This window comes from Hypomesus transpacificus, chromosome 2, assembly GCF_021917145.1.
Source record: "Hypomesus transpacificus isolate Combined female chromosome 2, fHypTra1, whole genome shotgun sequence".
NCBI lineage: Eukaryota > Metazoa > Chordata > Actinopteri > Osmeriformes > Osmeridae > Hypomesus > Hypomesus transpacificus.
This window is the reverse complement of record NC_061061.1, coordinates 6,108,721-6,135,424: the sequence shown is the minus strand read 5'-3', so window position 1 is coordinate 6,135,424 and position 26,704 is coordinate 6,108,721. Positions and strand designations below refer to the sequence as shown.

The following is a 26,704-nucleotide window of genomic DNA, read 5'->3' as shown; positions in this document are numbered from 1 at the left end:
AAAAATATATATTATAAATGAGAGTAGCCAAAGAGGAGGAATTAAACAAACAACAAAACTGGAAGTGAGGGCGGGAGGCACAAATGATCACCAGTATCCAAGCAGCACTGGCCAGGTCAAGCCCACAGGCATTAATAATGTTCTGTGGTTGACAGCGGGAGTCAGAGTCCTAACACATGTAAGGCTGTAATGGACACCTGAATGATACAGCCCCTTTGACACTGGTCACTCGCCTGGGACAGTCGTTGATTTGCACAAAAGGGACTGTAATGTTAAAATGAAAATCCCACCTTAATGACACACCTCTGGAGAGGTGGTCTCAACAATTGAAGAGGAAGGTGAACCGAGGAAGACTGAAATTATCATTAGGGTTCCTCCGGTAGGAAGAAACCTATTGTTTTTATTAGTATTCCTATTATTATTATGTTTCTTCTCCTCCGTCAAATGGTTCAATAGCTCAAAACGTCCTGGACCCGATTCTTTCAAATTTGGCCCAATGATACAGCAGGTCACTCATTACTCCCAGACAGCTAGTGGCCCATATTTGCCAATAGGTGGTGCTATAAAACACACCTAAAGTCTACATGATTTCCCCAGCACCCCATTACCCCAAAATGCCTGAAAATTGGTATACATGCCTTATTTCTAGGGCTGTCCCCACTTAGTCGAATAGTCGATTTTCTGGTCGATATGCTCTTGGTCGACTAAGAATTTTTTTAGTCGAGCTGCCATATGGCAGTGTGAGATCGGATTCCCGCTTGTGTCATCATTGCTGAATTAACGAAAATGTTCAACAGAAATTGTAGATTATATTATTTAAGACAAATAAACCAACTCAAAAAATATAAAATTTAAAAAGAAAAGGTGTTACTGTTTTCCCTTTTGTTTATCTGCGCTTTGTTTTGGTTTGGTATTTTGCACACGGCACGAGCACAATAGGCTGCAGAACTACAAACTCTGCCATAACCTACTTTTTTGGTGTTATTAGTCAAAATAACAATTAAAGTTATTTACAAACTACCGGGTGACTCGAAAAACTTTGAATGCAAACTCTACCAACAACAGTTTATGTTTCATACTTCGACATTGAATATGATGTAGCCTACCACCTGAAAAACATAAGTTCGTCTAGCCCTACTTCGCTCATGCTAACGCGCTGGTTTGAAAAATGAATATGCCTATTATAGTCATCACATCCAAATCGAATGACATTATCTTCTCCGGCCAAGACAACAAAATCTTTCTCTGTTGCACCGTTCCCCACTCACATTCTACGTCAGTTCGCATGCTGCAAGTTCAGGCAGTGATAAGCGCGCGCTGATGATTTGCATGTTAAACAAACACTATTTTTTATTTGTAGTACATTGTGAGTGATACTAAATACCATCGGCATTCGGTTACAACAGGACTGGTGATACAAGTCTTATTATTAGTAGACTATAAGCGGCTGAATCTGCAATGTCCAGCAGCCATCGAGTCAGATTGCGAAAATGTTTGTACTTTTTGGGGGGGGGGGGGTGAAAAAAAAAAAGTGTTTTTAAATTAAAAATTTAAATTAGTCCATTTTTTAGACGTTTAAGTCGAGTCTTGGTCGACCAAAGAAAATCTTAGTCGGGGACAGCCCTACTTATTTCTCATGGGGAACAAAAAAGCCTCAAGAACCCATAAGGTCTGCCATGATAGATTTTGCTGTACAGTCCAAATTTGGGACAACCTTCAAAACTCTTCTCCTCATTAACCATAGATCCAATCGACTTGAAATGTGTTACAGATCTGTAGAATGCATGTTTTTATTAAGGGTCAATTGAATAAGAAATACAATACAAAATGGCTGAAAGGGGTGTATTTATGTAAATGTCCACATTGCCTCAATATCTTTGTGTCAATAAATCTAATATCATTTTGACTGTTTTTCAAACCTAACAGGGTTCAAGACGACATCACTCTGAAGTACCATAAACAATTTCACCTTGGTATGTCAATATATAATTGAATTCAATTGAATTGCTCCACAGCGCGCTCCAAATTCTCATAGACTCATCCTGCCCCTTGACACTAGGGTGGTCATTAGTCCCGCTTTGCGTTGTGTTGCACTGCATTTCCACCCCTTGTCCCACACGTCGCATATTGAAAATGCTGTGCGATACAGCGCAAAGAGGGACAGGTGGTCACCCTACTTGACACACGCGAGCTTGGCGAGACGCTCACACATCCTTTCTGGAAATGGTGTGCTGACCAAGCCCCCACCCTTGGTCTTTAGCACCCATTTCATTTCGCTTCCAATCGCAGCTCGCCATTACGAATTTAAATTATTTTTCGGCGGCCATTGTTGTTTTCAACTGGAATTGCCTGATAACCGTGTTGGAGGCAGCCACGTTCGGTAAGTCCTATTTTTTCACAGAACGGACTGCTTTGTGTAGACAAGAGCCTGCTGAAGATAGCCAGTATATAGGATTTTTCAAGGCGAGCCTGTTTAATCTGTCAATTGCATGAGAAAGCGACCTACATTAGCCAGGCTAGTTTCAATCGATCAGCCTATTTAAAGGTCTCTGACAGTCAGAATCACTGTTTACAGGCAAAGGTCAAGCTGGTCTTTGGTCAGATGTGTATATTGACCAGTTTAGAGCTAAATACTCTTGCTAGAGCCGGGAATTGAACCAGTGCTTTGAGTGACTTTGCATGGGTTTCCAACACATTTGGATTCAAGTTCAAGTATTGCCACTGCATTTCACAGTCAAAACTGAAGTCTGTATCAAGTATCGACGGAAAAAGCATTTTTCACCACCGACATGGACCCTTTCTTCACTTTCACAGGTCATGCAGAGGCCTGTTCAACAGAGTGCAACAGAGGATGCTGAGTGTAACAGAGGATGCAACAGAGGATGCTAAGAGCAACACAGACCCCTTGCTGGACTACCCCTATCTACCTGGACAGCTTCTTTTCAGCCCTGCCCCCAAGACAGCTTCATCCAGCTGGCCTGCCCTGCTTGCCTGCCCCTGCCTTGATATCTCAAAAGACACTGAGAATAGCTCAGTAAGCTAAGACAGTGCACTGCAAGGAACAAGGTCACAGGTTCAAATCCAGCTGCAGTCTTTTGGCCTGTCATAATTTTGATTTTCTGTTAAGTTAAACAGGATGACATCATTCTGATATACCATGCGCAATTTCACCTAGAAATGTCAACCGTTTCTTAACCTTTGTCCCAAAGCTGACCAAAGCTAATACTCTAATCACAGTCGGAGCACAGCTAGATAATCAGCGTCAGCGCCCCTTGGGTAGCCAGCATGCAGTGCGGTATGTCAAATAAGAAAAGACTTGTGCAAAATAGTGCGGTTACAACAGCCGTGCGAGGGATTTCAGTTGTTGTGTTTGTTCAGTTAGATGTTTGTAATATTATTGTTTATCAGTTAATATAATCTCGTTGGTCACCCTGATTGTGCATGTTGTGTATTTTAATTGGACCAGAGAGTCAGCTGCTGTACTGCCATAGGCTATTCTCGCAAGGAGCTGAATATGAGCTCTGCCCTAGCCCAGTTGCCCACATGACCATTGATAATTGTGCATTGACTGAAAGAGATCAACTCAAGAAGAGCTAGAATATCTGTGATTATTCAGCCATCTTGGGGAAAGTTTGAAAAGAGTACTGTGGTTAAAATGTGCCAGTTGTGGGCCTACCTCTAAACCTCAAGCGGCCGCCAAAGCATTTCTGCCAAGTCATGACCTCTGCTGGGACAGAGGGAAACAGCATGGATGGAAGTTGTGTGTGGGCAGATGTGTCTTCATATAGGGTGAAATTGAGTAAGAAATGCAATACAAAATGGCTGAAATGGGTGTATTTATGTAATTGTCCACATTGACTCAATATGTTTGTGTCAATAAATCAAATATCATTTTGACTGATGGTTTTTCAAACCTTATTGGCATCGAGATGACATTCTGAAGTAGTACCATGTGCAATTTCATATTGAAATGTCAACCGTTTCTTAACCTTTGTCCCAAAGCTGACCAAAAGTAATACGCTGCCATTTCTATTCATAAAATCAACAGTTGGTGTGTAGCAAAGAGGATGGAGAGACTAGCTTGTGCCTTGTGCTCATGATTTTAAATCCTCATTCAGCCTATTGTTGTTGGCCAAACATTAAGTCGTTTTGCGCTCTTGTTATCCAACTCTTGACCTTCTACATTGTACATTGTACATTTTATATATTATTATATTATTATTATGATATTTGCCATTTTGCGGAGGAACCCGCATCGCTGCTTGCAACTATATTTAAAAGTTGTGTTTGTAAATATAGTTTTAAACGGCTTTTAATGTCATGTTTGGTATGATTTTTAGTGCCGTCACACGGTTAAAATATAAAATTGCGATTAATGGCATTATCATAGTTAACTTGCGATTAATCGCACGTTTTTATCTATCCTAAATGTCTTTTATTTTAATGTTTTAAACAACATTGCAATCGCCTGGCTTTGACGAGGGGACGGAGAATTTGCATCAGCTGTGTGCTTGGTCATCAAGTGGTATTTCAGACTGGACGTGCTGCGATGATAGCTCAATTCACAACGACAAAACACACAGATCACTTAGGTCTTCTCAATGGAACCATTTGGCAACTTTTTAAAAGTTAACTTTCCATTCAGAATCTTATTGGCATCCATTTTGGCGTCTCGTACTCGCCATTCACTCAGAACGTACTCTACTCTACTACTCTTTAGCCGGCTCGCAAGCCCAAACAAGTGTGTGCGGTGTGCCTGTTTTGTTTCCGGTCTAGCTAGATCCGGTGTGGTGTTGTAGTTTTTCTAACATCAGTAGTTGTTGCAACAGCATGTGAAAAAAAACTGTTTGCTACGCCAAAAAGCACGTTAATCTCGCGATAAATTCGGTTTGCGTTAGCGCCGTTAATAACGCATTTAATATGCTGTATGCATTTTGTCAGTGATCGTCGCAGACCGTGCGCGTCCATCGGAAGTAGCCTAGATAATGACAATAATACAATAGGTTTGTTTAGAGCTTTTCATGGACCCCAAAGACGCTTCAGAGAGCAAACATGAAAACAGATTGTGCATATTGTGGTGAGGTGTTGTAGAGAACCATGTGACATAGGCTATCACCCTCGATCATTTCATAGCAGCCTCGCTAAAATGCCGAGCTCCCCAGAAAAAAATTCTGCCGCTGCCACCGCAATACCTGATACTTGTAGCCTACTAGAACAGGGAGTAGTGACCATAATCTACCGTGTTAACAACTAGTTAGATAGGTTAACTTTCCCTTGTACATCGCTTTGGATAAAAGCGTCTGCTAAATGACTAAATTAGGGTTGGTAATGAATAATCGATGATCGATTAATTGTCATTAAGAATTCATTAGAATAAAAATCCAAGCCTAATGAATAATCGTTATCATATTGCCGCCCATTAGGAGAACAACATCTTCCAGTATTTTGCGCGAGCGCGACTTCTTACAGCAGACGAGCAAATATGAAGCGGGCTAGGAGAAGTGCAGTGTGGGACCATTTCTCAAGGAAAGATAAAGTCCACTGCAGTTACTGTGACGCTGTATTTACTTACCATAGTTCAACGTCTCCTTTAATATATCATTTAACAAATATATATTCCAGCGGAGGTCTCCAGCAGCAAACCATTTAGGCTACACTAGCTAGGAGGATGTGTGATGACAAGCGAGCTATTTAACAAATGTATATTCCAGCGGAGGTCTCCAGCAGCAAACCATTCAGGCTTCACTAGCTAGGAGGACGTGTGAAGACAAGCGAGCTAACGAAAGTAGGCTAGCCTGTAAGGTAGCCATTAGGGATGGGCATTCGATTAAATTGTCTTCATCGATCGTCGGGAGAATTAACGATCGATTTTCGATCAATCATTAACATTTTTATATTTAAATTAACTATTTATAGGCTATATTAAAATGCAGTGAAAATTGAAAAAACGGTGTTTCCGCATTGAGATATGTAGCTATTACAAGATGAACAACTATTTCTGTAACTCCTAGAAGCGGAGCCGACAGCTAGAAGCCGGTGCTCAAACACAACTGACCCTCGTTTTTTTTTTTCGGCCAATTAACAAAGCTTCATAAAAACCTTCGCCCTCAACAATACTTAAGGGTAGCATATCCATCTCGATGGACTTGCAGATCCGTTGGGTAATTTTCTCTGCTCATTGTGCATCGCAGCACCTCCGTGCTAACACCGAGAGCAGAATGCACCGCCACTAACCAGGGTTGGATGTACGTTCTTCAAGTGGTACATCATTTGAGTCGTGGAGGAGTTGTATTTATACTCAGCTTTGCAGTAATTTTTAAATCAAAATGGTCTCACGCTACACTTGGCCGTGATCTCTTCATGTTTCCTTTGAAACACATGGAAACTCGCCGGTAACTGAGTAGGCTTGTGGCGTTTTTTTCCAAACATTGGCTTTGTTTGGTAAAATGTTTAATTGCTGCCACATAGCGAAATCCATTGCATTCCTTCAAGACTCACACTACGCAACAGAACACGCATTAGTTTTATCGATGAACAAATAATGTCATAGACGAAATTCTTAATGATCGATAATCGATCGTCGATTATTATGCCCATCCCTAGTAGCTATAGCCTACATCTTGCTAATAAGTTGCCACGACTGTCAGTTTAAAACAATAATTTAATATGGCATTAAGACATGTTTTGTTATTATTCTTGTGTATTTGTGTCCAGTCACTCAGTTTTACGTTAAGTAGCATGGGCCAAGTTATAACTAAATTGTTAAATAATTCTTTAAAAAATTATTTTCCAATGTTATTATTATTTATAAATTAAGTCTATGCAGCAGCCAGGCAGTGATGCGTTGCAATCGCAACCTGTTAAAATCCGTCTGGTGACATAATGCGCTGTGGGGGGGGGGGGGGGAGAGTGACGTCATGCCTTAGCAAATAAATTAATAAATTGATTAATTGTTCAATAACGTAATTAAATGTCGAACATGAAAACTCCTGTTAAGTCCCATCCCTAGACTAAATGTAAATAGGTTATCTTGTTAACAGATTAATATGGTACAACTAGTTAGCTAGCTAGTTGCGATGTTTCTCATTGATGCATTTTTACTGTCTCGGTTGGAGTATGCCTGACTCCTAACGTCGTACAGATGGGTTCTCTCTTCCCATCACTCCAGGAGTACATCCTCGCTTTTTTGGGTCCAGAAACCAGCCATGGTTCAGCCTAGTTGTCAAGGTAACGAGCTGTCAGAATATTGGAGTTAGTTGGAAATCGCTGTACATTGGTCAGACATTCAGCAACTTCACCCGATTCGACTGGACATGTTGAACTCTTCCGACAATACCCGACAATGACCAACAAACACAAACTGCTGGCCCACACTGACCCAACTGTTGGTGTTTGTTGGCGTTTGTTGTAGAATGTTGGCATTTGTTGGGGCAGTGTGCAAGCTGCTTTTGACAAACAGCAGCCATGCCTGTCGAATGTTTGGCTCCTTAGGAAGACTATGATAAGTGTTAGCATTCCCTGTACAGCCTGGAACACAGCATTTACAACCGTGGTCCATTTTTTATATCCTTGTTAAACTTCAAAACGTTCTTTATGATTCCTTATAAGTACCTACACAGAGCAGCGCGCAGCTGAACTAGTATCGGAGACCTACGCTACCTCGGACTGGGCAAGAACACCAGTGAGTGGGCTGGTCTGGATGTACATTTTGGGGCGTGACAAAGATACAGACCAGAACCAAAAAAGGCGGGCCACGGACTGACTTCAGGCTTTTTCAAAACCTACCGTTTTACAACTTAATTTTTTCCTTTTGAGATTTGCATAGGAAAAAGGTGTCGATGGACTTTGAGGTTCACTGTATGTCCATTTTACCCACCGAACTGTAATTATTGGACTATGACAAAGTAAAATCGGTTTTGCAATCAATGAATCCTTTATAAAAACAAGGCATGTGGTTTAAAAGATGGCAAGTAATTGAAGGTCCCATGGCATGCCGTTTTTGGATGCTTTTGGATTTACATAGGCCTTGGTGGTCCCCTAATACTGTATCTGAAGTCTCATTCCCGAGATTCAGCCTTGGTGTAGAATTACAGCCACTACGAGCAGTCCCACAATGAGCTTTCCTTAACACGTGCCATTTCTGTGTCTGTAGCTTTAAATGCTATGAGGAGGAGAGAGGTGGGGCTAACTGCCATTGCAAGCCATGATGTCTCAAGGAAAAAACAATTTCGCCCTTGCACGGTCGTAGCTCATTTTCTCATTGGTGGGCCAAATTCTCTGTGCTGGCAAAGCAGAGAAAAGGGAGGTAACCTTTACCCTTTAGACAATAAAAGGGGAAGATTTTCAGATCTGAGAATTTACGCTTTAATTTTCTCAAAGGTGGAGAAAATTACCCTGGGCTTGGTTTACACCTATCGAAATTTCTAGCCACTGGGGGAAGGCAGGCTGGGAGAACTCATGTTAATGTTAAATAACCTCATAAAGTGACATTTTCATACCATGGGACCTTTAAGGTGCACAATATTAATACAGGTTCATTATTGTTCATAATTATCCAGAGCGGCTTACTATAAATCATTTGTGCGACCAAATCATGTTTTGCACCAGTAACTGAAAAAGTTAGTAGCGCAAGTGCCACCAGTGGTTAGTGTAGAGCCCTGCAACAGAAAAAAAAAAAAGAATATCCCTTGCCAAGGGGACGGAGCCCTTGTCTCAAGCCCTGGCCCGAAGACCTGTCCTGGGCCCGATTCGTCGTAAGGGTTGAAGCCAAGTTAATCAATTGTCCCTTTAGCCCGTTAACATTAGCGAGCTAATTGTGAACAGCAAATATCATATATATAATATATAGTATTCGTCAACGACTGATCCGAATCCAAAACATGTGGTTAATATCAATCAGGCTAAACTCATAAGGGCAAGTGCACGTGCACGTCCTACTTCAAAAGCCGGGAAAGGTCCATCACCAAAACCGTGATTTTCTAACAGTATGATGGCGGAAAAGACGAAAGAGAGAGCGGTGATATATATATATATTTTTTTTTTCACCATCCGAGCAAACTATTAAAATGAGTAAAAAATGAATAAAAAGCATTTTTTCATGGCTAGGTCAAACACCGCCACCGTTAGTAGAGCAGACAGGCAGCTTGGCAAAAAAAAAATCCAATAAGCTAAATGCATAAGAGTTCGGAAAATGTATAGTGTCATCTTAAGTGCCTCATTACCCCAATCAATCAGATCACATTTATTTAAATGTGCCTGCTGGCAGTAGGCTTAATGGAAATTAACCATCGAATGAGATCTTGCAAGCGAAAATAGAGATGCACGATATGTCGGCGGCCGATATATTAGCGGCCGATAAATGTAAAAAATAAATTATTATTATACCGATATCATCATTTTGGCCGATAATTTAAGCCGATGTCTTTAAGGTCAAATTTCCCTCCAATTATTCTTTCCGGCGTAGCTTGTTACGCACAGGCCCGTTGCCTGGCTACACTAAACTTTTTGAGCATGCTGCAGTCCTGGAAGTAATCATGTCAGCGGTGTGGAACTACTTCACGATCTTAAAAGATGATTCTAGAATTGCTGTGTGCAATAAATGTTTGGAGGTTCAACGAGGAGGAAATAAGGCAAAGAGCTTCAACACCACTAACCTTATCAGCCATCTCAAATGTCATAATAGCCAAGACGTGTTCAAAGAATATTAAGCCGCTACCATAACCAAGAAAACTAAACCTGCAGGAGGTAATGCTACAGTCACTTCAATACCAGAGGCATTTGAGAAAGTTAAAACATTTGTCAAAGATAGCCCCAAAGCGAAACAAATCAACGACAAAATAATTGCATTCATGACGCTTGATGATCATGCACAAGAATTCCCTGGCTCTCACACTGCAGCGGCAATCTCTGGTGCTTTTGAAAATATGCTTGAACAGTGGCACTTGACCAAGGAGAATGTGCATGTTGTGATCAGGGATAATGCACGTAATATGGCAAAGGCTATGGGGGAGAGTGGTGTTGCTAGCTTGGGTTGCGTGGCACACACTTTGCAGCTTATTGTGAACGAGGGCGTGTTTAGCCAGCGAAGCATCTCTGATTGTGTTGCTATCGGTATAAAGATAGTTGGCTACTTTAAGCACGCAAATGTTGCCACCTGCCGAGTCAAGGAAATGCAAACCCAATTAGGAATGAAAACAAATATGCTCAAACAAGACGTGTCAACCTGCTGGAACAGCACGTTTTCTATGTTGCAGTCTTTGATCGAACAGAAATGGGCAATAGCGGCATATGGAGTCGATCACGCATCTCTGACCCTCAATCAGTGGACTCTGATGGAGAACATGGTGACCCTACTCGAACCATTTGAACAGTTGACCAGAGACATGTGCTCTGCTACAGCCACAACAGCCGAAGTAATCCCTTCAGTAGAAGCTTTGAAACGACTGTTGAGGAAAGAGACATCAGACCACGGACTCAAAACTTCTAAGCAGACACTACTGGAGGCGGTAAACAGGTGTTTCAATGACCTCAGTTCAGAGCCCCTGTATTGCTTTTCAGCAATACTTGACCCACGATACAACAGGGTTCGACATAAGCAATGGCCCAATGGCCCGGGGCCAGTATAAAGTAAAGTCGGGACAGTTAAATAGCAACTCACTGGCCCGATCGGGCCACTGCAAATTATTGATTGAAAAAATAAGAATTTGCATCGTAAAAGTTTACATCCTTTATATGTTTTGCTATCTGCTAAATGCATAAATAACTTTTGCAGCTCATGGGGCGCACATTTGGCAAATCAAGAGTTGAGTAAGTGACGAGTGGTTGTCAAATTGTAATTCTCTAATCTCGATAAATTTTTTTTATACAACAACTGGCGCGAGACAAAAGTGAAGATGAAAGCAAAGTAGAGCTATGAGTTCAAACGGAAGCAACTTTTTTTATGGAGCTAAGATGCACTGTGACACTGTGTAAGATGCGTATGTTCCCGTCTCAAAAGCAGACGAAGGTGGATCTTTTTTACACAGGCACCGACAATTTTCGAACACAATCCCTGACCAGCCAATGCTAGCAGACAGCACCTGGTTTGCGTGACAGTTAAGCGAATGGTTGACAATCCATCTTCCAGGCTGTTGACCATGCTGGTTAGGAATTGAAATGCAGATGCCCATCATGTTATTGCACGACTTATAACAACGGCATATCACGTAAATAAGACGGACAGACGTTCGCCTTGTTCCCCCGGGCTATTGAACTGCAGCAGAAGAATGGTGTCGACTTGGGTACTTAGTATCATACTGATGAAATGCAATGGAAGCTTTTATAAATTAGCATTGAGGGACCAGAGGTTTCAGTTTCAGCCAGACAGCCGTGCAGAGATGGCTGTCAGCAGGGAAGAGAGCACGTCATTTTTTAGGTTAAAAGTCAAGTGTTTGGCAGACTATTACCTTATTATTTTTTATCACTAGAAATGTGATTTCATTTTTGTTCTTTTTATATCCAGGATGTGTTTAATAAATGGTTAAACATGTTACCAGAATAACATAACTTATAAGTCTTTGGTTTTGTTGTAACAATGATAACTTTTGGAGGGGGGGCCAGTAAAAAATGGCCTTGGGGCCAGTAAGTTTCAAACCCACTGGCCCGTGGGGCCAGTCGCAATTTTTTTTTTAATGTTGAACCCTGTACAAGGACCGCTACTTTGATCCAGGCGTAAGTGTCAGCTGTGGAAATGTTTCGGCAGAAAGTGGAACAGAACGTCCAATGCAGGGAGAACTTGAATGACGGAAACTAGGAAACACCAGAAAAGCTTCCCCGAAGAGAAAGAAGCTTGTTAATGGAAATGTATGACGAGATCGTGAATGAGAACGACAGCATGACACAGGAACAGGAGGGCAGTCCGGTACAAACAGAGGTAGGCTACGTTTTTTTTTTTTTTTTTTAGGTAGCTGTGTTTTTATTTTACTTGAGAATATGCCTATGAACAACAAAGTAGGCTATAGTTGTTAACAGTAGATGTGAATTTGTAGACGTATTAAACAAAACGTGTTCTTTATAGTTTATTTTATAGCTGCAGGGATACCTCGCAGAATGTCTTCTTTCACGAGACAAAAGCCCGTTGGAATATTGGAAAATAAATAAGAGTCGCTTTCCAATACTGGCCCAAACTGCGCGGAAATACCCGTCAGCCCCTCCTACTAGTGTGGATAGCGAGCGTCTGTTTTCTGCTGCTGGGCATGTGATGGATGAAAAGCAAAACAGGATTGCATGCGAGAAAGTAGAAATGCTTTTGTTCATTAAGAAAAACCTGCCACTCATGTCTCCCAAGTAACACACCACACCCTCTCACCTACCCTACTGATGTGACACAGACACACACACACGACAGTCTTGAATGTTGGATGTTATTGAATGTTATTTGCTTTGACTTGTTGTGAATACAAAGTACTACACATTAAGTGTTGTAGTGCATCCTATTAAGTATTGAGGGCTCCAGCCATCAAGTGTGTTGCTTTGAATTTGAATTTGCATTATGTGAAAGTTACTTTGAATTTGTTTTTTTATCTTATCACAGATAAAACATGTCACCCAGCTACTGAACACACTCAACAGATATCAAGATGTATTCATCAGTGGACCAATTGCATGCTTTCGAAGAGGAGAAGAAGCCTTCAGTCGACTACTATCTTTCAACACATGGTTGGCATCTGTCTGGCACACAGACTGAGATTTATCGATAATTTCAATGTGTTCTGGAACTGTGCAGACCGTTTTCAAGCTGACGGACTCCACCCAAACCGTAGAGGATCTCGACTACTAACAGCAAACATCAGTCACGTGCTCCTGACCACAAATCAAGTTGCTCCCCCTATCCCTGTTGTGTCTAAGCTAACTGACACATCCCAAACAGCCTCCTGCAAGGACATGGGCCTTGCACAGATCTGCACCCCCCGGATGAATTCCCTTGTGATGGAACAGCTCATTGACATAGACTTTCCCAAAGCAAAGCTACGCTAGGACAGCCACCATGCTATTTCATTAGACATACCAGTCATCATCACAAACAGAAAATGGCATGGTAAAATGCATGGTTACAAACCTGAAACTAGAAGTCACAGAACTATCCATATTCTTCAAACAGATTTATCAACCCCCGTTTTATCTGTTAATACGTCACAGATGAAACTGGCCCTTCTAAATGTTAGATCACTAAATAACAAAACATTTGTAGTTAATGATCTGGTCAAAGAAAACAAATTAGACTGCATATGTTTAACAGAAACCTGGCTAAACAACGACACGGCAACAGCAACTTTGATAGAAGTGTCCGCCAGATTACAGCTTCCACCAAGTTTCTAGGAAATCCAAAAAAGGTGGAGGAGTCGCAGCTATTTTCTCTTCTGAACTATTGTTCAAAATCACTGAGCTAGGTGAATTCACCTCATATGAAAATCTTGCTATAGAGTTCCAATCCGAATCAATACTTTTTGTCATTATATATCGGCCACCCAAGCACTCGCCAATATTCATACAAGAATTCTCTGAACTATTATTACTACGTGTCACTAGATCACTGACATCAGTAGATTCTGCAACATAACCATGAGCACATTTACCTGTATCACACTTAGTGAACTTTCAAAAATTGTCAGTGAATCTAACTCCACAACCTCAGATATTGAACCTATACCCACAACATTCTTTAAGCGAGTTTTGATAGTGTCTCAGGTCCGGTGCAAGAGATTATAAACACATCCCTTAGAACTGGCGTCTTCCCAGATGCCTTCAAAACAGCTGTTGTTAAGCCCCTATTAAAGAAACCCAAATTGGATAACAGTCTACTTGCAAATTACAGACCAATATCAAACCTTCCATTTATTAGTTAAGTACTGGAAAAGAGTTTCAGTCCAACTAAATTATTTTCTTGAAGAAAATAACTTTATGGAAGTCTCGCAGTCAGGTTTCAGGAAATATCACAGTACTGAAACTGCTCTCATCAAAGTAAATAGCGACCTCGGACTAAACTCTGATGCAAATAAAGTCTCTATCCTTATCCTTTTAGATCTCAGTGCAGCATTTGATACCATTGATCACAACATCCTAATCAATACACTGGAAAAGCTTATTGGGTTCACGGATAGTGTATTGAATTGGATGAAATCATCTATCACAGGAAGGAAGTTTTATGTTAGTTTAGGAGACCATAGGTCTAAGAAACATGAGAACTGCTACGGGGTTGCTCAAGGAAGCTGCCTAGGTCCATTACTTTTTTCTCTTTATATGTTACCACTCGGTGACATAATCAGAGAACATAACATGAATTTCCATAGCTATGCGGACGACACACAACTATATATATCCACTGAACCCAACGATGCAACGGCCAACAATTCCATTACCAGCTGCCTGTTGGCAATAAACAAATGGATGAATGATAACTTTCTTAAATTAAATGAAGACAAAACTGAAGTCCTACTATGTGGCCCCAAATCCAAAAGAGAGATGCTTACTAAGAATCTAGGAAGTTTAACCCCCTGGCTAAGAGGGGACAAGTCTCCTGTGTAATCCTGGACTCAGATTTGAATTCAACTCCCACATTAATAAAGTGACCAAAACAGCTTTCTTTCACCTGAGGAATATAGCAAAGGTACGACCATTCATAAACCAAAATGATGCAGAGAAGTTAATTCATGCTTTTATATCCAGCCGGCTGGACTACTGTAACGCACTTTTCGCTGGTCTTCCCAAAAAAAACACTGAAAGACTACAGCTCATTCAAAATTCTGCAGCTAGATTATTAACCAAAACTAAAAGGAGAGAACAATTATTCCTGTCCTAGCTACTTTACACTGGCTCCCTGTTACCTTCAGAATTTACTTTAAGGTCCTATTCCTCACATACAAAGCTCTACACGGACAAGGACCTAGCTATATTGCTAACTCTCTTATAAACTACACACCAGCTAGAACACTGCGATCATCAAATGCAGGCCTATTAGAAGACCGGAAGCAGCCACAAGAAGATTGGTGATGCTGCCTTTGCCAATTACGCCCCAAAACTATGGAACAAATTACCCATAAATATCAGAGAAGCAAATACGCTAGACATTTTAAAAAGATAGCTTAAAACCTACCTTTTTACTAGGGGTGGGCGATATGGCCAAAATCTTTTATCACGGTATGAGTAATTTTATATCACGGTTACGGTATATATCACGGTATAGTAATTGTTCTGTAAATTCAATTAAGAAATTGTACAAAATAACCATACCGTACATCAGGGGTGTCGAACTCCGGTCCTCGAGGGCCGCTGTCCTGCATGTTTTAGATGTTTCCCTGATCCAGCTCACCTGATTCGAATGAATGGTCGTTATAACAACCCTTTTAATTGAATCAGGTGTGTTGGAGCAGGGAAACATCTAAAACATGCAGGACAGCGGCCCTCGAGGACCGGAGTTCGACACCCCTGCCGTACATCATCACACTATTATTTATTTATTACAAACAAAAACAACTGCCTCACATGAGACAACACTTGAGTTAAAAACAAAAGACTCAAACTACTGTAGCTACAATATCCAACTTATCGATTAAAGATTTTCTGGACTGCACGAACTTTCTAGCTATCTGTCTACCTGGACAATAATTTGCGTTCGGGGGTTAATAAAGTACCTATCTATCTTATCGACTATGGAAACTTTATTATATGGCTTCAAATTTTACAATGAGGAGGCTAACGAGTAACACTAGCAGGAAGTAGGATTGCTACGAGTGTTATGCTAGGTTGCTAGGTAACAGAAGCTAGCTAGCTTTTTTAATGAATGCTCATTATGTATTTGTAGCCTACTTATCATTTTGATAATAGGCTAATATAGCTAATATAGACACGTAGAGCATGTGTTGCCTTCATTATAAGGCTTATATTAGGCTTTTAATTTGTTTGCGGCTCCAGACAGAATTGTTTTTTGTTTTTTTTGGTCTAATATGGCTCTTTCAACATTTTGGGTTGCCGACCCCTGTCCTAGATCAAGAATGCTAGCAACGCCACCAGTGTAATTTTACAACAAGAATTTTACAGCGCGAGACATAAAACTTGAACAACAAATTGAATTGGTTACCTGCAGAATGGGACATCAAATATATAATTAATTAGCATCGGCATGAATGTGGTCCGCTTAGACAAAATACACTCCACCAATCTCCTCCAATCGAAAATTCCGTCAGACCAACGCAAATGTGCATCAGGTCAAACGAAAATAGCTAATCAAATAGAAGTTAAACTACAATTCTAAATATCGCAAGAATGCGATTTATATGATGGCTTATATACAATACAGCAACCATTTAATTGACACGTGTAATACAAAAATATAGTATAAAGTATACCGCGGTTGAAACGGTATAGCCAAATCTCTCCCAGTAGACACATTTCTACCGTCGCACGGTATATACCGTCATACCGCCCAGCCCTACTTTTTACCAAAGCATTTAACAAATTTTTATCTCAGAAGGGCCTTACAACTGGTAGAAGTTATATTATTGTTTTTATAGATTTGCTTTGTATTCCCGCAAAGATTGCGGCTTGTGTTTGACTTGCACTATTGCTTATGTGTTACATTTGATCAATTTTGTTGAGTTATTGTATTTTGTTATTCTGTAGTTTTTATTATTATTATTTTATTTTTTGAGAAACCACAAAGACTGTGCAAGAGTGCATTTGTTTTGTTATATGGTTGGAAACTGCAAGTGCTCGGATCTAAGATGGATTCGAGAGACCGCAGATAGAGTGCGGCTTGTCTGGGTTGTTATGTGTGTGGAAACTGCAAGTGGCAGCTCGGATCCAAGACGGATTCGAGAGACCGCAGATAGAGTGCGGCTAGTCTGGTTTGTTATATGTTTTAGATCTATTATCACTTGTATTATTGTTTTTGTTGATTTTAAGTAAAGCACCTTGAGCTGCAATTCCTGTATGAAATGTGCTATTTAAATAAAGTCTTACTTACTTACTTATCTACCGTCAGTGGGTCTATGTAGGCCAAAGCATTTGTTGACAATTTAAATTAGCTTACCTTGGCGCAAACTCACACTTTCTGCATGTTCCAACGAGTGATTTTGCTTCAGGTGGTAAAAAAGGTTTCTTATAGACCATTATTTTATGGCAACGACAGTAAGAGCGCTCTGATTGGCTAACGGGTAGTCATGCCAGCGGCTTATTGACGTCATCGCCGGTCCGCGGTCCAATTAGGGTTCCTCCGGTAGGCGGAAACTTATTGTTTTTGTTTGTATTATTATTCTTATAATTATATTTCTCCGCTAAATGGCCCAATAGCTCAAAAAGTCCTGGACCCGATTTTTTCCAATTTGGCCCAATGATACAACAGGTCACTCATTACTCCCAGACAGCTAGTGGCCCATGTGCGCCCATAGGTGACGCTACAAAACACGCCCAAAGTCTAAGTGATTTCCCCAGCGCCCTGTTACTCCAAAATGCCTGAAAATTTGTATACATGCGTTATTTCTCATGGGGAACAGAAAAGCCTCAATGACCCATATTGTCAGACTTGAATTTTCTTGTACTGTCCAAATTTGGTACAACCTTCAAAACCCTTCTCCTCAAGAACCATAAATCTAATCGACTTGAAATTAGTGAAGATGTGTAGAATATATGTCCTTACATAAGGTGACATGGAATAAGAAATGCAATACAAAATGGCTGAAAGAAGTGTATTTATGTAAATGTCCACATTGCCTCAATATCTGTGTTAATAAATCAAATATTATTTTGACTGTTTTTCAAACCTAATAGGGTTCAAGACGACATCACTCTGAAGTACCATAAACAATTTCACCTTGGTATGTCAATATATGATTGAATTCAAGTGAAATGCTCCACAGTGCGTGCGGTCCAAATTCTCAGACTCATCCTGCCCCTTGACACTAGGGTGACCACCCGTCCTGCTTTGCGTTTTGTCGCACATCATTTGCACCCCTTGTCCCGCACGTCGCATATTGAAAATGCTGTGCGATACAGCGCCAAGAGGGACAGGTGGTCAATCTACTTGACACGCGCGAGCTTGGCGAGACGCACACACATCCTTTCTGGAAATGGTGTGCTGACCAAGCCCTCACCCTTGGTCTTTAGCTCCTGTTTCATTTCGCTTCCAATCGCAGCTCGCCGTTACGAATATAAATTCTTTTTCGGCCATTGTTTTCAACTGGAATTGCCTGATTGCCGTGTTGGAGGCAGCCACGTTCGGTAAGTCCTATTTTTACACATTTTAAGCTAGAATCAATGATTGGGTTCGTGAAAGTACACTACTCTTGAAATATGGTGAAGATTTGAGCACTTTGAGACCTTTAGATCGTGAGTTTGAAGTGACGGAAAACCGAACTCGAAAAGTAGCTAGCTTTTCCCTCTGAGTAATTAGTGAATCATGTAGCATCTCTGCGAATTCATCAAAAAGGTAGAGGAGGGCAGCTTTTAGGAGAACAAGCGATTCCCCACAGACCTGTCAGTTCAGAATTTTGATTTGGCTCGTTAGAGTCTTTGTAATAAGCCTATGCGCCAGGGAGACCGCATAGGCTTAGGTGGCAGCCATGTTTTGGTCGCGTCATGTTTATAAGTTCACAATTTTACAGTTCGGTCGACACCAAAAATGTTGAGGAGGGCAGCCTTCAGGAGATGTGGGAATTGTGCTTTTAGCCAGATGCTCCGATTATTTTTGTTATTTGTGGAAAGTGAGACTGCGTCCCGGGGGTACATTGTTTTGACTTCATGCAATTCCACTGAAATGTCAACCGCTTCTTAACCTTTGCCCCAAAGCTGACCAAAGCTTATAATTTGCCCTTTCTACTCTTACATTCTCAACAGTTGGTGTGTAGCAGAGAGGATAGAGAGGCTGCCTTGTAACCTTATGCTCATGAGTTCAAATCCCCATTCAGCCTATTGTAGTTGGCCCAACATGAAGTAGTTTTGCTCTCTTGTTGTCCAACTCTTGACCTTCTACAATGTACATTTTTATAATATTTTGCCATTTTGCGGAGGAACCCGCTTCGCTGCTTGCAGCTACATTTCGGATTATTATTGCCCTCTTCTGACGTCATCTTCAAAATGAGCGATTTTGAGGAGTCAGCTGAGTTTTACTCATATATAGATATCTATAAATATTAGGGGTGGAACAGTACACTGAAGTCACGGTTCGGTTCGTACCGCGGTTCAGACATCACCGTTCGGTACGAGTTTGGTACAATGGGGGGAAAAGCAAAACAAAAATGCAGAAGCAGGGCTCCAGACTAACTACTGTACGTGCAAGTCTTAGCTAAATGTATGATGCGCTTGTCGATCAGTCCTCCTACACCACGACACGATCAGTGTTGTGCATGAACACGTTCATTTTTATGAGAACGCTCAACTGAATGAAACGTAATGACAAATATTGAATTGGCGGAGGTCTAGCTAAAATGTTACGGAATGTTTTCCTTCTCTTAAGGACTGACGCTGTCTAAAACGAATGCTTGCACCATGTAGTTGCTCAGTGCCCGTAAAATGTTTGCTATGTAGACTAACCTAAACTAACTAACTCGACTTTGCACTACGTTACCCATGATTCATTCCACACACATGTAGACCAAACAAGCAACGCTAGGTTGCTAGGTAACGGAAGCAAAAAAAGCTGGCTAGGTTCCGTTTCGGAAATTTAACTCGGTTGGGAGCGTCGGAAATATTTCGAACTTACGATCTAGGCACCATGACCATGTGAATGCATAAATGTCACAAATGAAATGACACTAATGACATAGGCTATTTGATAATTTTTTATACCTTAACAAAATTGCAAAATACAAATGTAAACAAATCTTGTGCAATTTAGTCCAGTGCTTCTGTGGCTTTCAATGGTTGTTTATGTGGCTTGTCCATATATTAAAGCAATAAATATAACAAATAATACATTATTTATATAGCCACATATTAAAATAAGAAAATAAAGACACATTTACGTTTCGGCTGCAGATGTCATGTGCTGTTGTAAAAATGCAACTAGTGGAGGCGGTAAGGTGCTCAGTGTTGCCAGAATGGAAATGCCAAAGTATCGTATCTACCAAAGGCTCAATTTAAATTTAAATTTTAATTATCGTATTTGGAGGATAATGATCGTGCATCTGGCAACACTTCTTGCTCGCGCAAGAAGGTGGGACGTAAGGGAGATACACTTGTCAAAACTTGTAAGGGCGTAATTAATAGTTTGTTAAAGACATGTAGGTTATATGGTATGGTGGTCAAGACCCAAAGAAAAACAAACATCCAACGAAACGAACTCCCAGACGTTTTTGGAATCCCTGCCGGACGCATTTTTAGGTCTTGAAAAGACGACATGTCCAGGTGAAAGAGGACGTCTGGTCATCCTGTGTTAAAAAACAAGTCTTTAATTTGCAATTTCCGCAAAAAACTATGACATGAACTGAACTATGAACGCGTTCAGAATTTAAATGGTGAACTATGAACGATTCATATTTACTTGTATGAACTGAACTTTGAACGAGTTCATGAGAGGTATGAACGTGCACAACACTGGACACGATAGGCTACTAGCTGAGCAACAGCACAAACACAGGCAGGGATACAGTAGCAACAACGCCGGCCCTGGTCCCTTACATATACAACAAAACACGGACGTTGATGGAGCGCGAGTTGTCAGCTGCACCCTCCGTTTCACTAACGACTGATGGTTGGACTTCTCGTGCTACCGAAAGCTACCTCACGGTGACTGCTCATTTTATTGACTGAGTGGGAAATGAGTCAGTTTTACAGACACGGCCCCTGTATGAGCAGCACACAAGCACTCACCTAGCTGAGAAGCTCGTGGCAGAATAGAAACTAGAGAGGCCTGGAAATGTATTGGGTGTGTACAACGTCAGCACACGTTAGCAACAACTCAGATACTACGCTCTGGATAAAAGCATCTGCTAGACTAAATGCACGTTCTAGTAAGACAGCAATATCAGCGAGCCCTCAGCATTAGTACCGCAGCTAAAAGTCTAGGAAAGTTTAGGCTATTTTTCGCTATACTTACTCTACGAACATTCATATTTAGCAGTAGCGTTGCATAGGCTACGTCTTTAGTGCTGCTGCTAGCTATCTCTGACTCACTCAGGCACAGCTCGGCTACACAGGTGGCGGCGCCAATCAGTTTCAGAGCTAAGGCGGGGCTACAGATTGTCCCTAAAGAACACGAATATCTTACAGTAGTTCCGCATTACATTAATTAATTTGCACGCGAGTTTTATCAATTTTTATACCGTGTATTCTCCGTTTAATTTCACGAGCAGAACCGTGACGCCCCTACCGTACGGTTCGGTACGAATACATGTACCGTTCCACCCCTTATATATATATATATATATAATAAAACATTTATTTACCTCTGCAAACATTCGGGAGGTCATATATATACAGAGAGTTGTTCTGTTCAGTTGTTGATATGTTGCCTTGGAGATGTAGTGACGTCACCAGTGCAAGTGCAGCTGATTGCTCTGACAACATGGCGTTTGCTCCAGATTCAACGTGTTTGATTGGGATCTTCCCACGTATTGTTGTAGTATATAAGAAACCAAATGTTTACTCTGACAGGTCAGCAAACGCGTTGTCGCCTCGCCTACGGTCTCGGTTAACAAATGTTTTAACAAATCTCGGTTAACAAAGGCGTTTGCAGAGGTGGCGCGGAGCGTCGGCTTCCAATTCATTTTCAATGAAACCGGGCGTTGACGCTGGTGTAGGGCATTGTGGGATAGTACGCGGGCGTCAACGCCCAGTTTCATTGAAAATGAATTGGAAGCCGCCGCTCCGCGCCGCTCCACTGTAGTGGACACGCCATAGAGTTAATATAACTAGAGACAGCTACTTCTGTCTTCCAAGATGGCGTCCCCATTCATTTCTGTGAAAAGTGCTCAGTGGCGCAGTGAGGCAAGCGAGAGCTCCTAACGGACCGCGCCATCTTTCCAGACCGACTCGTCCGGTCTTGCGCAGAAGCTTGTTCCTATCTCCGAAACTCGTGCATGCTTGCAACTAGCTGTATATGTCATACTTTGCGACAACCAGTCCCGAGCTTGTGAGCTGGAGCTAGGAGCTAAGGCATTGCAGAAAACTGTCAGAATGTGGTATAAGTCCGATCAAGAAGCAGATAGCCTACATGTGAACTTTACGAAAATCAATGCAATTAGTACTGTAGTATTATACGTGCAGGGCCTATACGTTGTTCTTTTTGCTTCGTGTTTATAGTTTAACTGCTTATGTATTGTGTCGGATAATTAAACTGTAAACCTGAATATCTGGCTCCGTCGTTGTTCAAGCTTGGCAAAGCAAATTAAGCATATACCTTTGTTACTATTATAATGATGATGAGTGTTGTTTACTATTACTAGCTTATTGTTAATGCCATCGTTGTGGTGTTAACTGAATTAAAGTTCTAACAACATAACGACCATAACAATATTGACGTTATCAGACATGATTTATTAATCTTTGTCTTTGCCTCAGAATAACATGTCAACAATATATACAGGGTTCTTGCAGGTTTCAGTAAGTCAAATTTAAGACCTTTTTAAGACATTTTAAGACCATAGAGATTTAAATTTAAGACCTACACAACGCATTACCCGAAAAATATTTAAATCAAAAGACTGAAAAAAACATGTAATTTCTATGAATGGAATTCATTTAAATTAAAAGAAGCATACATTTAATTTACAGATAAAGCAATCACAATAGTAACCAAATTTAATATTTTTGGGGCAAAGTTTGCAGCGAGCCTGGAGCTGGGTAGTGCTTGTAACCAACAGCGGAAATCGCTGTGATCTCTAGCCATAGGTGCGTTCGACTTCATGCAGCGCCGGCGTCGTCTGCAGCCGGCTGTGCCGCTGCATGAATTCAGTCCATGTCGAATGCAACTCATGTCTCGTTGAAAGTACACTTTCCCATTTTCCACACGTCGCCGAATTTTAACAAACTCTGAGGAAGCGCAGACGTATTTCGCATGCAGGTATTGCAGTTATCACAGGATTTGTAGTTTTATCCCCGCGTACGGCTATCCTCCAGAAAGAAATACAACACACCAAACCAACGTTTGGAGGGCAGCGTTCTGCTGGTTTTGTTTGTAGCAAAGACTCGCTTTGTAGGCTACGACTCAATACTTTTTTGCTACCTTGTAATAACTTTCTGCAGCCTGCGTGTCTGGAAATTAACGAGGGTAATACCTTTTTAAGACCTGACAAAATGAAATTTAAGACCTCGGATGAAAATAGGGACGTTTTTAAGACTTTTTAAGGCCTTAAATTTAAAGTTACGAATTTAAGACTTTTTAAGACCCCGCGGGAACCCTGTATATAATGACGCCGTAACATGCCACGATATTATAACTAATTATATTAGGCTATAATTACGTTTGTCATGCCATGAGCATAATAGCGTTCATTACAAAATGGTTAAATCTGCTTTAAAATAACTGAAATTAACTCTACAAACAACCGTCATGTATGTGCAACCATTTGTAAAACGTGCTAAAATAAAGGCAGGCAGCTGTAGATTATCAAATCCTTTCTCCTTGTTCTCATTCAGCTCAGATAAATCAGCGATTTGCTGATGCTACCTTTTGTGCTCGTTCATTGTTCGTATCCGCGAGCACGTTTCCAGGCAACTTTTCTTGACGTAAGCGAATAAATGGGCTGCTAGTTTACCCATTTCGGATTGGTTTCAATCTTAGCAAAAATCAGGAAACATTCTTCTATGAAAAAGCTTGTAGTATGAGCCAGGTTCGAGAACCGAACAAAAATTATTGGGGGAGAGTTTTAGATATGTTGACTGGAGTTAATAGAATAAAAACGACCGGACGAGTCGGGTTGAAAATCGGAAATGCAATACCACCTACATCCACCGGGGCTGTTGCCTCAAACCGAGAGTCGAGGGGTGGGGGCTTGGGACACGCACGGTTAGCTGTACCTGGAAAATGGCGGCGTGGTGACGTCACACACAAAAAACACGTGTCTGACAAAGCCCGATGGAGTAAATTGTTCAATTTCACTCGCACAAATGTGTGAAAAACAGATACATTTAAGATCAATATAAAAATATTCCTAGTTAAATACATTCGGCAAATGAATCCAACGTAATGTTTAAATTACATATAGCTCCAAAAACTATTTGCGCTCAAATTAATGCTGAAAATATTCACTATCTACACACATCAAAACGATACTGGCTACTAGGACCCAACGCTAGTTTTGGGCAAAGCCCTTACCAGCTTACCACCACAAATAAAATCTAATTCGCGCAGAACTGTGCTTACTTGATTCTGCAGTGTTTACACAATATCGCAATCTTTGAATACAGAGAGTGGATTTCAGCAATCCACTCCGGCGGGACGGCGTTTAGTGCCCGCCATGATGCTAGGCTAACATTATTGTATTATGCAGAGCCGTCACGTTTCGAGATGTCTTTGGAATGGCCTCGGAAGCTAACAACAGACGCCTCACATTTGTTACTCACCAGTCCTTCTATCTGTATCTGCTTTACGGGAGAGTCCAAAGTGTTTCCCGTTGAAACCATTGTGGCAGTCGGAGTAGCACCGGAATCCTTTCGCGAAGCCATTCTGAACCACACGAGAAATGAGAGAGGAACGTGTGCAAGGGAAGCGTCCAACTCTATGGAAACGTCCGGTTCATGAGTGCGTTGGTTTTCTTTGGCCGGCCAAATGTGTGGACGATGAGTGGATGGTTCCACTTAATAAAAGACAGATCATTTGGCCGTGACTCTTTCCAGCAGCTCGAGCAATTATTCCATTCGGTGCCACAAAATTGTTGTCATATGCATAGTTATATTACATACATATTCATCTTAAATCACACACTTGAACTATTATACCATATCGAGGATAAGAACTAGGGTTTTCCAATTATATAAAAATCAGTATGGTTATTTAAAGGTGATGATACACGGGGCAACCTTTTGAGCAATGTTGCCGGGCAATGTTGCCGTCAACGGGGAACCAGATGAGACACTGTGCAACTCATTAGGGCAGTGGTTCTCAAGCATGTTTTAGATGTTTCCCTCCTCCAACACACCTGATTCAAATAAAAGGGTCGTTATCTAGCTCTGTAGAAGCCTGGTAACGAACGTGCATTTGAATCAGGTGTGTTGGAGCAGGGAAACATCTAAAACGAGCAGGACAGGGGGTCCCTGAGGACAGGGTTGAGAACCACTGCATTAGGGCAACGGACAGTTGGCAGCAGCCAATCAGAGGAGCAAATCTATTGCCATGGAGACACACCACAAAGATGGATGCTGAAACGTTTGCAGCTGTCACTGTTGTCTTGGCTTCTTCAACAATAATTTTACTTAAGTAAGTATCACTTATAACACATTTACATTTACATTTATGCATTTAGCAGACGCTTTTATCCAAAGCGACTTCCTTGTCCCTGTATTTACTGTAAGTCACTCTGGATAAGAGCGTCTGCTAAATGTAAATGTAAAATGTAAACACTTGGCAGAAGTGACGGACGCAAATCAGCACGCGACACCCGCAAAACTTGCCAAAATGAACGCGCTTCTCCACCCCAAGTGGAAAAAGCTGCCGAAAGGGCTCCTCCTCTTCCGCTACGTAACCAAGATGGCGCCTGTTTAGGGCGAGTAGTGTCCATCGTTGTACACTGTTTTTTTGGACCGTTTGCAGTGCGCCATCCGGGTACTTTCAGTGCACTGAATTCTGCTGGTTTTGTGAGTGAAGCGCCCTAAGCACTGAAAGTCAGTGCTCGAAGTGCACAAGTGCGCGGTAGTACCTTTACATTTACATTTATTACATTAAGCGACTTCCAAGAGAGAGCTTTACAAAAGAGCATAGGTCACTGATCATAACAACGAGGTAGTCCGAAACATTGCAAGCAGCCAAAACATGAAGCATACATTGTGAAAAAACGAACAAGTGCCAAAGTAACACAAAACTTAAATAATTTGCCGTTTTATCACATAAATTAATTGATATTACAAATACATACATACATCCCATCTTTTCTTTTTTTTTTTTGCTTAAATGTCGTGTGTGTGTATATATAGCATATATCTGGTAACCTTTCAATTTAATTCATCTCAGCAAAACAGAAAAAAGGACATGGACCAGAAGATGGCTGCTCAGGAAGAAGAGGGGATGTTACAGCCAACTACTGAGGGAGCTGGTTGACGAAGATGCTCCTGGTTACAGAAACTGGTTAAGAATGGCACAAAACACATTTAATCGTCAGGTGAGCCTGGTGGAACCATCATTAAGAAGGCAAGACACAGTGATGAGGGAGGCAATACCTGTTGGGGATAGACTGGCAATAACATTGAGGTCCTTGGCCACAGGACAGACCTTCTACTCTCTGGAATACACATTCCGGGTTAGTAGGCACAGCATTTCCAGGATAGTAGTCGAGACCTGTGAGGCTCTTTACAAGGCATTACAACAGGATTAACTCAAAGTGCCATCCACAGAAGAGGAGTGGAAACACATTTCCACCAGATTTGAAGAGAGGTGGAACTTTCCACATTGCATTGGTGCCTTAGATGGCAAGCATGTCAACATCCTTACGCCACCAAATTCAGGATCTCATTACTATAACTACAAAGGTTTCAATTCAATAGTTCTCATGGCACTAGTAGATGCAGACCTGAAATGTAT

At 41.2% G+C, this 26,704-nt stretch overlaps 1 protein-coding gene across 1 annotated transcript in view; it reads right to left on the bottom strand.

Annotated features, from left to right (window-relative positions):
- Nucleotides 1–24,713, bottom strand: part of LOC124475855 (eukaryotic translation initiation factor 3 subunit H) — a 47,422-nt gene extending 22,709 nt beyond the window's left edge. Inside the window, exon 1 of the mRNA XM_047032701.1 lies at nucleotides 24,535–24,713. Coding sequence (XP_046888657.1) covers nucleotides 24,535–24,636 — 102 coding nt within the window. The 5' untranslated portion in view covers nucleotides 24,637–24,713. The remainder of the gene's footprint in view (nucleotides 1–24,534) is intronic.
- Between the last annotated feature and the right edge of the window lie 1,991 nt (nucleotides 24,714–26,704).